At 48.8% G+C, this 12336-nt stretch overlaps 1 protein-coding gene across 30 annotated transcripts in view; it reads left to right on the top strand.

Annotated features, from left to right (window-relative positions):
* Positions 1-12336, top strand: part of dst (dystonin) — a 207711-nt gene that overhangs the window by 173989 nt on the left and 21386 nt on the right. For all 30 annotated transcript variants that reach the window (XM_064317870.1, XM_064317864.1, XM_064317863.1 and 27 more), the window contains 10 exons: positions 222-323; positions 1645-1746; positions 2298-2471; positions 3250-3405; positions 5025-5222; positions 6131-6259; positions 8187-8357; positions 10388-10543; positions 10938-11144; positions 11553-11672. In XM_064317870.1, coding sequence (XP_064173940.1) covers positions 222-323; positions 1645-1746; positions 2298-2471; positions 3250-3405; positions 5025-5222; positions 6131-6259; positions 8187-8357; positions 10388-10543; positions 10938-11144; positions 11553-11672 — 1515 coding nt within the window. The remainder of the gene's footprint in view (positions 1-221; positions 324-1644; positions 1747-2297; positions 2472-3249; positions 3406-5024; positions 5223-6130; positions 6260-8186; positions 8358-10387; positions 10544-10937; positions 11145-11552; positions 11673-12336) is intronic.

Raw genomic sequence — 12336 nt, 5'->3', positions numbered from 1 at the left:
TGAGCCTGTCCGATATATTACTTTCTGTTGTTTAATTAATTTTGGAATAATATTAGAAGGTCTTGTATGATACATGTAACATGAAACAGAGATACACACACACACACACACACGCACCATACACACCACACAAACACACAGTGCTTTTAACACACACATTGCATAGGTTAGAAGTCAGATGTGTGTGGGAGCGTTTTGAGTGACTGCGCCTGTCCGTGCAGGTGAACTCGGCCTGGGAGACTCTGGATAAGACCTGGAAGGAGCGGGTGGACCGGCTGGAGGAGGCCATGCAGACCGCCGTGCAGTTCCAGGATGGGCTTCAGGTACTGCTCACCTGGAGGAACACACACACACACACACACACTGCTCACCTGGATGCACACACACAGCTTCAGAGTGTAACTGTACCTGTTGCTGGTGCAGTATCGCCTCCATGCAAACATGTTGTTCTGTTGGTATTCTTATTTTTATATTGACATCAAAGGCAGAAGTGGTGTTCAGAATATATACTGTTTATTAAGAACTGTGTTCACCGTGTGTAAGATTACATTTTTAAGCTATGTGCTTTTTGACTTTCTTATTGGTCCTGTTATGATAATTTTAATGGAAGACCTCACCGACTTCATCAGTGTTCCAATGGCAGACAGATGAACTCATCCTCACCCCAGTGTTCGTTCCTTTGTCTGTGCTTTGAGCTCCACAGCCATTTCATTACGGGCGGTCTGATTAATATTTATCCAGGGAATTGCCGCTGTCCTTTGTAGTTCTGTGATTAAAGTGGCTGGGGGTGAGGGGGGTGAGATTGGGGTGGTGTTGTAAATCAGGCTGTAGTGAAGTGTCTGACCCCTAGCGAGCCCTCCTCAAAACAGGCTGTTCACGCCTGAGGAGCAGAGCCTCATGGGTAATGGAGTTCATTCAGTGATTGGTAATGTTAGCTGAATGTGGGTCAAGACCACAGAGCCATTGAAAGCTTTCTGTTCACCGTTCACCGAGGAGACTAAAGAAACGAGGGTGCAGTAGAATCAAGAGCCGCTTTCCAGTTTGCAGGTGACATCTACCCTGAAGGAGATCAGCTGGTTATGCTGAGTAATGGAGAAATGTCTTGTAGCCACATTTTGCAATATTTAAACATTTGTTGTGCTTCTTCTGGGGTGTTTTTCCACGTGCTGTTTGCTTACAATTCGTAGACAGACCTCCACTTGCGGGAAGAGCGTAGAGCAACGCTGCATGATTGTTCACTGCGACGGCTGCTAATTTGTGGGTTTGTTCAGAAGCTGAAGGAGTGTGTAAAACCAGCTAGTAATTTAGCCTATTGTGTGCCGTTCGAGGCCTCAATGGAGCGAGTTAAAGGATCCTTTGATGAAAAGGCCGTTACTCCGTCCTCGCGACCCGCGTGGTGTTTTATGGCCCCTGAACGGGTTCAGCGAACCGGGTCTTTAAACGGCGTGCGGTTAAAGGCCACACCCCCCCCCCACCCCCCACCCCCCCACCCTCTCGCTGTGGGGAGTTGCAGGAGTGGTGGCATTTTTACGGAGAGAAATGGAGGTGGAAAACTAAGGACCCTGGCGGTTTTGTCTGGCGGACCCCAGGGTTACCGCCATTTTGTTTCTAGCTCTGCTCTTAACCCTCGCTCCTCTCCCGCAGGGCATGTTCGACTGGCTGGACATCGTCGAGAGCAAGCTGGACTCCATGTCACCCGTGGGCACCGACCTGGAGACCGTCAAACAGCAAATCGAAGAGCTCAAGGTATCTCGTTTCTGAACGAGTTCCCCGGGATAGCTGCTGTGAAATGAAACACTCCCTTCGCCACCTAGAAAATAAGAGTTTAGAAAATAACAAAAGCACAGTGTAAACATCGGGGCTGTTCTTCAGCTCTAGTCAGTATCAGTAGCTGGGCATTTAAATGTCGAAAGCAAACTATGGTATATTATGTTTGCCATTGTGTTTACGTTGAATAGCAGCTGGGTTTTCATTATGTTTTTCCCCTTTCATTCAGTTATCTGTGCCATGGTCTGTCAGTGCAGATCACCAGTGTACATGGTGTACTGGCTAGAGCAGAAGAACAGCCCTAGACAAAACAGTGCGGCTCCTGCAGTAACAACATCTTACCGCTAAAATGACAACCGGCAGATAACCTGTTTCTGCCTTCTGAAATGTTCTTGCATTCTGTTCTTGTCATGGGTATAAATTAGAGAAAGTTTTAAGCAGTTATACCTTCCTAGGAAATCTGTGGGTAGGTTGAGGCAGGGGTGCTGTTGTCATGTGCCTGACCTCTCCCTCCACGCCCCTTTTCTCAGGAGTTTAAGGGCGAGGCCTACCAGCTGCAGATTGAGATGGAGCGACTCAACCACCAGGGAGGGCTGCTCCTGAAGAAGGCGGTGGAGGAAGCGGACAGGAGCGCCATCCAGGAGCCCCTCTCCGAATTGAAGATGCTCTGGGACAACCTGGACGAGAAGACCATCAACAGACAGGTGAGTCAGCTCTCGGGGTGTGACCTGAAGATACGAGTCGGCTGTGTCTGCCTATGTACTGATATGAAAGGGTATGTTTTCGTTTCCGCGGTTGAGGATCTTGACTCAGTTTTGTTTATCTTGAGTCCTTTGTTTTTGTAACAAAGTTGATTTTTTTATTTTAATGTCTCATTAAAATTAAAAAAAATATTTACTATAAGTGTGATAAGGGCTGGGCGAAATTCCTCAATGATAATTATCGGATGCAATAATGGTCTTTGCCACCATATGGTGTATTACCTTTCTTTTCATATTTTTGTTTTTAATTATACCTGAAGCAGTTAGTAAACAACCAAACTAAAGAGGCCGTGTGAAATGCTTCTGGAGAAAGAAATCATGACCACTGTAATCTGTTTGGTGTTGTTAAGACAGCCAATCAGCAGCAAAGTTGTACTCCTTCCATGTGATCATGTGATGCGTTTTCATCAATCACTTGGAAGCTACGAGGCTTTCCTGCTGTCTTATGGTCACCCAATAGACAACAGCAGTGATATTGTTTTCCGAGAGCAATTTGTGCAGTTTCTGAAGCGTGGTTGTTTGACGAAAATAAAGGCAGTACACCACACGGTGGTGACGATCGTTACTGCATTCGATAATTATTGTCGCGGTACATCACCCAGCTCAGTGTGACCATAAATCCTGCTGAATACTTTCTTTGCGCCAGCTTAGCTTGAGGAAAAATGGAACGGGAAATGTCTTGTGTCTCAGTGGTGTGTTTTGTTGGTTGTAATTCCCACAGCACAAGCTAGAGGGCGCTCTGCTGGCTCTGGGGCAGTTCCAGCACGCCCTGGACGAGCTGCTCACCTGGCTGACCCACACCGAGGAGCTGCTCAACGAACAGCGCAAGGCTGGCGGCGACCCCAAGGCCATCGAGATCGAGCTGGCCAAACACCACGTACGTCTGTCCGTCCGTCCGTCCGTCCGTCCGACCGTCTGTCTGTCTGTCTGTCTGTCTGTCTCCCTGACTGTCTGTCTGTCTGTCTGTCTGTCTGTCTGTCAGTCAGCCTGTCCGTCCGTCTGTCTGTCACAGCGGGTTTAACTGTGAAGCCGTTTACAGCTGACTGCGATTTCACAGTCACACACGGTTATAAAGTACAAGGACCTCTCTCGTACGCTCTCGTCTTTTAGGTTCCTCTGAATTGATTCCCATCGACTCGGTTTAGATTGTTTTCTTTGAAGGAGCAGATAATGTTTCCTGGTATTCAGCCTCCGCTTTTATGACAGCGGCCTTTGAGAAATCGAAGCCTTTACGGTATTGACAGGGAGGGTTTTGTCTCTCTTCATGGACAAGGACATAACACTATTATAGCCACAAGGACCGTAGGAAGGGAGTGATGTCAGCAATTACCCGTGTGTCTGTTCTGTGCGTTCGCAAGGCATGGAAAATATTGTCCCTGTTTGTTTTCCTCCGAAATTCGTTTTAAAATAGAACGGAGCGCTTCAATCCAGCATCTGAATGAAAGTCATAAATTGCTGGCCGTCATGCCAGAGGAATAAATACTTATTACAAACCCATTAAAGGTTCTATTTTTGCCAACAAATCGGGAGTATAAGGCTTGCCAGAACATTCCGTGGAGTGCCGGCCCCTCTGATTGGCCAAGATCAACAGCGGGCGATAAACAGTGCAGGCCGTCGGAAAGATGGCCTGGCCTCCTTGCTGTGGTGTTTCAGTCCGTAGGGCGAAGCCCCGCCCTAGTTCACACCCTTTAAAAACCACACTGACGCTAACGGCTAACGGACACAGGTCTGCTCGGTCCGGCTCCTGTGGCGGTTGTTTCCTGGGAGACCTTGCAGAACTATGCATCCAGAAACATCCGGCATATTGCCTCACAGGCCAGCAGGGACGGTGACGGAGGGGAGAGCAAGCCACTTCCCCCCGAGGGTCCCATTTCACACAGTTAATCAGGGTCTGTGTGGGTGTGCAGACCTCTAAAGGGGTTAGACTTATCTCCATTCATCAGTTACCCCTTGATTAATGGTGTGTGTGCGTGTGTGTGTGTGTGCGTGTGTGTGTGTGTGTGTGTGTGTGTGTGTGTGTGTGTATGAGTGTGTGTGTGTGTGTATGAGTGTGTTTTTCAGCGTGGACCTGCCAGTGTCAGTGTACATTTGGAAATGAGAATTAGTTTGTTTGTAGGTCATTAGCTGAGTGAATGGGCATTGCAACTAGAATCTTGTAAGATATAAAAAGTTTGTTACCTTACATGATGCCGGACATTATTTTGGTAGGGAAAGGGATGATGTAGCAGGGGGATAATGCTGTGTGAGTATTGTGGTGGGAGCAGAGTACCTGATGGGAGATGGTGTTTTTGGGGGGATGACGCTGTGTAAATATTGTGGTGGGAGCAGAGTGCATGATGGGAGATGGTGTTTTTGGGAGAATAATGCTGTGTGAATATTTTGGTGGCTGCAAGGTGCCTGATGGGAGATGGTGTTTTTGGGGGGATGATTCTGTGTGAATATTGTTATGGGAGCAGAGTGCCTGATGGGAGATGGTGTTTTTATGTGGGTCTCCAGGTGCTGCAGAACGATGTGCTGGCCCATAAGAGCACGGTGGAGGCAGTGAACAAGGCGGGCAGTGACCTGATGGAGTCCAGCGCGGGCGAGGAGGCCAGCAGCCTGCAGGGCAAGCTGGAGAACCTCAACCAGCGCTGGCAGAACATTCTGGAGAAGACCAAACTCAGGAGGCAGCATCTGGACAGCGCCCTGCTCCAGGTGCGTCTTTCCACAATCCCCCGCGGCCAATCTCCAGTCTCTGCTTGTCGTAGGCTGCCAGATCTCCCCCAACTGAACTGTGATTTACTACACCCTTACCCCTGGGGGGGTGGGATTTCGAAATCACAAAGGGGGTGTGGCCAGCAGAACCCGCCCCCCCCTCGCCTGGAATCGCCGTGGTTTCATGTTCTTTTTCAGAACCCTGACACTAAGGGCTTTCATTTTTCCTTTAGAGGGATGTGAGGAATGAAAATTATGCTTGTAAATTATTTTTTTCTTTCTGGAATTTTAAAAGGCTCTTTATCAGAAGAGAAATAGGTTTTTATTACCTCTAGTTTTATGGACAAAAATGGAATGTTCTTCAAAAGCTTTTGAAAGTAATATAGAGCATTTACCTTCAACTAGAAAAATGACAGTAGTATTTATTCAGAAAGTTGTGTAAAAAAATAATAGTAGGGTCTTGTGGCAGTGTTTATATAAGTATTATTTTCACTTGTCACATTTTTTTCTCAGATGCATTTATAGAGACGGAGTCTACTCATATTAAAATGTGAAAAGGTTAATGCGTCACGCTTAAAATGGTTGCTTTAATGTGCAATCTAATGGAGGGGTGAGGATTAGACATGCTTAGCAAAGCGCAGGCCTGTTTGGAGTGATTGTGTATGGTATGTGTAGATTGCTCGGTCTGGCCCTAGACGCTATTGTTTAGACTATGAATGCTGTGGAGATGCCCTTTGGAATACCCTAAATATTAAAGAGTCTGGGGGTGTGAATGGCTTTGAGCCCCGAAATCTGATTGGCTCAAACCCTCAGAGTCCTGGCATATTGTCTCCATGCCTTGCGGGTGTGATTCAGGCAGCAGCGTCTCCTCGGCGACACAGGCATCATTGTCTCCCCCTGTGTCACAGGCCCAAGGTTTCCACGGCGAGATCGAGGACATGCAGCAGTGGCTGAAAGACACGGAGCGGCAGCTGCTGGCGTCGAAGGCGGTGGGGGGCTTACCGGAGACGGCCCGGGAGCAGCTCAGCGCCCATCTGGTACGTCTTCACCGGCACGACATACCCGCTTACAGGCGGCTGCTTCGCCAGCGCCAGGGTATTTACGGGCACGAAAGACTCGCTCACAGCCGACTGCTTCGCCAGCGCCAGGGAGGAGCACCCTGCGCCTCTTTCTCTTTTTTTGTTCTTTGCTGTTGTTTGTTTTCTTTTGCTCGAAGAAGTGTGAAAAGTAAATTACGTTGCAAACAAAAACGAAAAAGCCACCGAAACAAATGCTCACAAACGTGAGCTATTCACTGCACAATGTATGAAGCATTGTAAGACCCCTCCCCAACCCAACCCTCACCACTCCCACCCCCACCCACGCCTCCCCACCACCCCCACCGTACCAGAGTGGGATAGTGACCTCAGGCACAGTTAATGCCTCCCCAAAGGAATGGCAATTACTGTACTGTGCATTAGGGAAGGACAGGTATTAATGATACAGAAATAATGAAGTTTTTGGTGTGACATAATGCTTTTCATAACTCGAGATGTAACTGCGTGATATTGCAGTCCTGGTGTGTGTAGGTGTGTGTCTGTGTGTATGTGATTCCCCCAGGGCATCTTACATTAAAATTAGATGGTAAAAGCTAATTTTTAACAACCACAGATGTGGCAGACCAAATGTGAAAGACAATTGGATAAATGATTAATAATTGTTTTCACAATAATTATGATTTCATCAAACTACATGCAAAACAAACTTATCAGGGATAGTGAATGAGATCAGATGGTACTGCCAGGTCATGCTAATGTGCATGATGTAATATAGCCTGAGGTACCTTTTCCTCCATTGCTTTTATGCACATGATTAATCTACGCAAACATACTCACCCCCACACATGGAACATTTAGCAGTAATGCTGTCATGGGCAAGTGGTCTAAGACATATCCCCCCACAAGGACTGTGTAGCTGTGTGTCGAGCCACACACACTGTATGCATATTATTATACGATCTACAGGCAATTTGAGGAAACTTAACCATCTACAGCATGCCCGTTATGAATATTTGCATTGGTGCAAAAAGGTCAGCTAGCAAAACTTAATAATAAAGTGTCATAATGTATTACATCACATCACATTAGAGGCATATACTAGACGCTCTTATCCAGAGCGACTTACAATTATTATGATTTTTTTTACATAACATTTACATTGCATCTATTTACAGCTGGATATATACTGAGGCAATGCAGGTTAAGTACCTTGCTCAAGGGTGCAACGGCAGTGTCCTACCTGGGAATCAAACCTGCAACCTTTATTTCACAAGACCAGTTCCTTACCCATTATGCACACTGCCGCCCTGTAATGCCTGTTGTGATGATCTGAGAGCAGGTGTGGCTCTTTTATCACTCATTAAACAGTGAGAGCAGGAATGTGAAGTTCACACTCCGCTCTTACGTAAGCCAGCGTGCGTTCTCCTTTTACGAGGGAGCAGTGTCCAGCTGGCACAGTGTTCCTCACTGAACGTGGTATTCCTGTGTACAGCTGCCAGCTGGATATTCACTTGAGTGGTTCAGATCAAGCACCTTGCCTCGAGGCTGTGCCTCTCCTGGGATTTGAACCTGAAAACTCTCCTAATCGCTGTAGCACACTGTTGCAGTGTTTAGTGTTCAGGCAGGGGTGTGTGACTGTGTTCCCCTCTCTCTCTCTGTCGGAGGTGTGCAGTGTGTTTAGTGTTCAGGCTGGTGTGTGTGACTGTGTTCCCCTCTCTCTCTCTGTCGGAGCTGTGCAGTGTGTTTAGTGTTCAGGCTGGTGTGTGTGACTGTGTTCTCCTCTCTCTCTGTAGGAGCTGTGCAGTGTGTTTAGTGTTCAGGCTGGTGTGTGTGACTGTGTTCCCCTCTCTCTCTGTGTAGGAGCTGTGCAGTGTGTTTAGTGTTCAGGCTGGGGTGTGTGACTGTGTTCTCCTCTCTCTCTCTGTAGGAGTTATGCAGTGTGTTCCAGGCCAAGGAGGAGCTGTACCAGGACTTGATGGGGCGGGGCCAGAAACTCCTGGCCGTCGTTCACGGGGGTCAGGACGCCAACACCGAGCAGGACCTCCGAAACCTGCAGGAGAAGTGGGAGAGCGTGCAAGCCAAGCTGGAGGAGAGAAAGGTGAGCGATGGGACTGTACAGGTGTGTGATAGAGGGACAGGTGAGCAGTAGGTCTGTATAGAGGGACAGGTGAGCAGTAGGACTGTACAGGTGTGTGATAGAGGGACAGGTGAGCAGTGGGGCTGTACAGGTATGTGATAGAGGGACAGGTGAGCAGTAGGGCTGTATAGGGGGACAGGTGAGCAGTAGGACTGTACAGGCGTGTGGTTTAGGGGTGAGCAGTATGTTCTGTAGGTGAAGGTATCTGAGAGGCTGGTGAGTGGTTTAGGGGTGAGAAGTATGTTCTGTAGGTGAAGGTATCTGAGAGGCTGGTGAGTGGTTTGGCGGTCGAAGCAGTATGTTCTGTAGGTGAAGGTATCTGAGAGGCTGGTGAGTGGTTTAGGGGTGAGCAGTATGTTCTGTAGGTGAAGGTGTCTGAGAGGCTGGTGAGTGGTTTAGGGGTGAGCAGTATGTTCTGTAGGTGAAGGTATCTGAGAGGCTGGTGAGTGGTTTAGGGGTGAGCAGTATGTTCTGTAGGTGAAGGTATCTGAGAGGCTGGTGAGTGGTTTAGGGGTGAGCAGTATGTTCTGTAGGTGAAGGTATCTGAGAGGCTGGTGAGTGGTTTAGGGGTGAGCAGTATGTTCTGTAGGTGAAGGTATCTGAGAGGCTGGTGAGTGGTTTAGGGGTGAGCAGTACGGATGTTACGCACGCGGTGTGACGTGATTTCTGCTGCAGACTCAGGCCCCAGGGGGTCGATGCGGTCAACAGTAAGACTTACCGAGCTCATCTCAGGCTTCTGTCTTCAGTGGAAGAAGTGAGGCTTAACCACGCCTGCCCAACGTGCGGGTCTTTTCTGAAGCTCTGTGATTAATGAACTATGAGAGCTAGTGGGCGGAGGAGGTGGGGGTGGGGGGGTGTGCGTGGGTGGGGGCAGCGTCCAGGATGTGGTGTGAAGTTGATGTGTGTACCAGGCGCCTGATTCTGCTGAGCGAGCAGAATTTGTGAGTCAGCGCGTAAATGTGAGGTTTCTGACCTGTGAGGGAACATCCCACAGGATGGAGTATGATGATGGGGTGCGGCGGGGGCAGGTGAAAAAAAATATTCCATATGCCTAAGGCGCATGGACACAGTGATAAGTGTGCTGGATTTAACAGACCGTGCATGTTAACACATATGCAAGGTACCCGTAGCGGTATGGCATTGAAACCATCACTTGAGGCCATATTACATAAAGTAGGATGAGACAGTCTTCTGATTTATAAGTTATTCTGCTTATAAGTTAGGCTGCTGGGTGTCTCATTCGGTTAAGGCACCGGATCCAGATCTTCCCAGTGGTACCTGTGGCCGGTAGTTCCATGGAGCAAAGTGCAATCGTCAGTTGCCTCTCCCAGGGTGTGGGAGGGTTCAGTGGGTTAGGGGTCTGCGTTTCATCGCTCTCTAGTGACCCCTGCTGGTCAAAGCCTCATAATGACTGGAGTCCTCTGACTCCGCTTTGTGCAAGCTCATCCGTAGTCTGAGGTGTGAAAAGAAGCAGCTGGTGCACCACGTTTTAGGAGGGGAACCGCAGGTGTCTGCACTCCCTCGAATTGGCAGTGCTGTTAGCGCATGGACACAGCTGTGGTTGCTGATAATTATACATTCCAAAATTGGGTGAGATTCAGAGCATGTTCAGACCACTTTGGGTGCCACAGTTAGAAAAGAAATAAGTAAATAAAAGTATTTTATGTAGTACAGCTGCGTTGTTTCACACTACAACCTCCTTTCATCTGGCTGAAACTCTGTTAAGGGAGCCCTGTGTTTTTTTTTCTTATTAGATTGCATGAACGGCTAATTATTTAATTAGTGCATTTCTATGGGCTCTGTGTGTCATTGGTTAAGCATAATTTTCCCTTCATTAAGAATCCATTGTTCCGGACAAGTAGACTTCCTCTGTTTGGACGGTAGCCATGGCGACAGATGATCCTGGGATGATGGAAGGAGCTGTTTATGGAGTACGGTGGGATGGGTGTGTCTGTGACCTCTGACCTCTGACCTCTGTGTGTTTGGTGCAGGTGAAAATGGAGGAGGCCCTGACCCTGGCCACCGAGTTCCACAACTCCCTGCAGGACTTCATCAACTGGCTGACCCAGGCTGAGCAGACCCTCACCATGGCCTCCCCCGCCTCTCTCATACTGGAGACCGTCATGTTCCAGATCGACGAGCACAAGGTGTGTGTGTGTGTGTGTGTGTGTGTGAGCGCTGTGTGTGTATGTGTGTGCATCTGTGTATGGTGTGTTTGTGCATGCGTGTGTACGTGTGTGCTAACTAGTACGTAGTGTTAAGTAGAGGCATTAAGTAGTAGTATGATGTATGCTCTGGAGACACTGATAGAGGTGATGTACACTGCCTGAAACAGGACGAACCAGACATGGGACGCTCTTCTCTTCTTCTGTTTATTTATTTTACAGATGGCACACCTGGTGCCTCAGTAAACTTTACCGTATAACGCAGAGGGTGTATGTCCAGATACAGACAGGGCCAAACGCTCAATCAGCTCCCAGGGTGGGGGCAGCCCTGGGTCCTTCCCCCTCCTCACCCGCGTGCGTCTCTGTCTGTCCGCAGGTGTTCGTGACGGAGGTGAACTCGCACCGCGAGCAGGTGATGGAGCTGGACAAGACGGGGACGCACCTGAAGTACTTCAGCCAGAAGCAGGACGTGGTGCTGATCAAGAACCTGCTGATCAGCGTGCAGAGCCGCTGGGAGAAGGTGGTGCAGCGGTCGGTGGAGAGGGGCCGCGTCCTGGACGACGCCCGCAAGCGCGCCAAGCAGGTGAGGCCCCGCCCCCCCCAAGAGCATCACCTGATCCCACTGACCAATCAGCTTTAGAGTGCATTTAAGGCATGTTTGGGTACTGGTAATCAGACCCCAGAATGTATATCCTTTGCTCACTCACTCTCTCACTCACTGTGTGTGTGTAAGTGTGTGTGTGTGTGCACGCAACGAAAGCGTTCAGTGTTTTTAATAATACATCACAGACACATCTGAGCTTTATTAGTTCCAGGTTGAGCACCACTGCGCTCCATTTCCTGGCGTTCTCCACAAGACGTTCACAGGAAAGCACCGAACGAATCAATCTTCCTCCTCGAGACGAACAAGTGAAATTAAAGTTCTTCAAAAAAAGGAAAATAAATAATAAGCCTTTTGTCTCCTCTCTTTTTTTTTCTCTCTCTCTCCAAGTTCAACGAAACCTGGAGCAAGTTGAGCGAGTGGCTGGAGGAGTCGGAGAGGGCCCTGGACTCGGAGCTGGAGATCGCCAACGAGCCGGACAAGATCAAGGCGCAGCTGACCCAGCACAAGGTAGCTCGACCTCGGTTCACCCTTCACTTCCCGGCAGAGACGGGGCAAAAAAAACCAGAATAAAAGTACGGTGAGGTGGAAGAGCGGGCGTGGGAGGAGGAGTCTTCCGCTCTCTTTTAACGGAGCGGACGTGTGTCAGAGCCGCAGCTGTTATCTAAACCGCAGCCGAGCTGATGGGGCTTTTCCTGTGCTGTGTGAAGTGCTGAAAGGTCGGTTGTTAGTCATGTGACTGAGGCCTTTCCTTTCTTTACTGTGTGTAAATGGTAATGGTAAATGGACTGCATTTATATAGCGCTTTTATCCAAAGCGCTTTACAATTGATGCCTCTCATTCGCCAGAGCAGTTAGGGGTTAGGTGTCTTGCTCAAGGACACTTCGACATGCCCGGGGCGGGGTTTGAACTGGCAACCCTCCAGACAATCGGCCTTACCTCCTGAGCTATGTCGCCCACACCTGTGTGTGGTGGGGTCTGTACCAAACCGTTATCCTGCTCTGTGTTCTCTGGTCTTTACCCACTTTACTGTGTGTGGTGGGGTCTGTACCAAATTGTTATCCTGCTCTGTGTTCTCTGACCCCCCCCCCAGTGCAGGGCTTGTGCTAATCCTTTCATAATCCCTGGATGTACAGTATGGAACTCTGCCGTTCCTGATTTTGGATACGTTTAA

Source organism: Anguilla rostrata, chromosome 18 (genome assembly GCF_018555375.3).
Source record: "Anguilla rostrata isolate EN2019 chromosome 18, ASM1855537v3, whole genome shotgun sequence".
Lineage (NCBI taxonomy): Eukaryota > Metazoa > Chordata > Actinopteri > Anguilliformes > Anguillidae > Anguilla > Anguilla rostrata.
The sequence above is the reverse complement of the archived record's forward strand: the minus strand, read 5'-3'. Positions and strand labels throughout refer to the sequence as shown.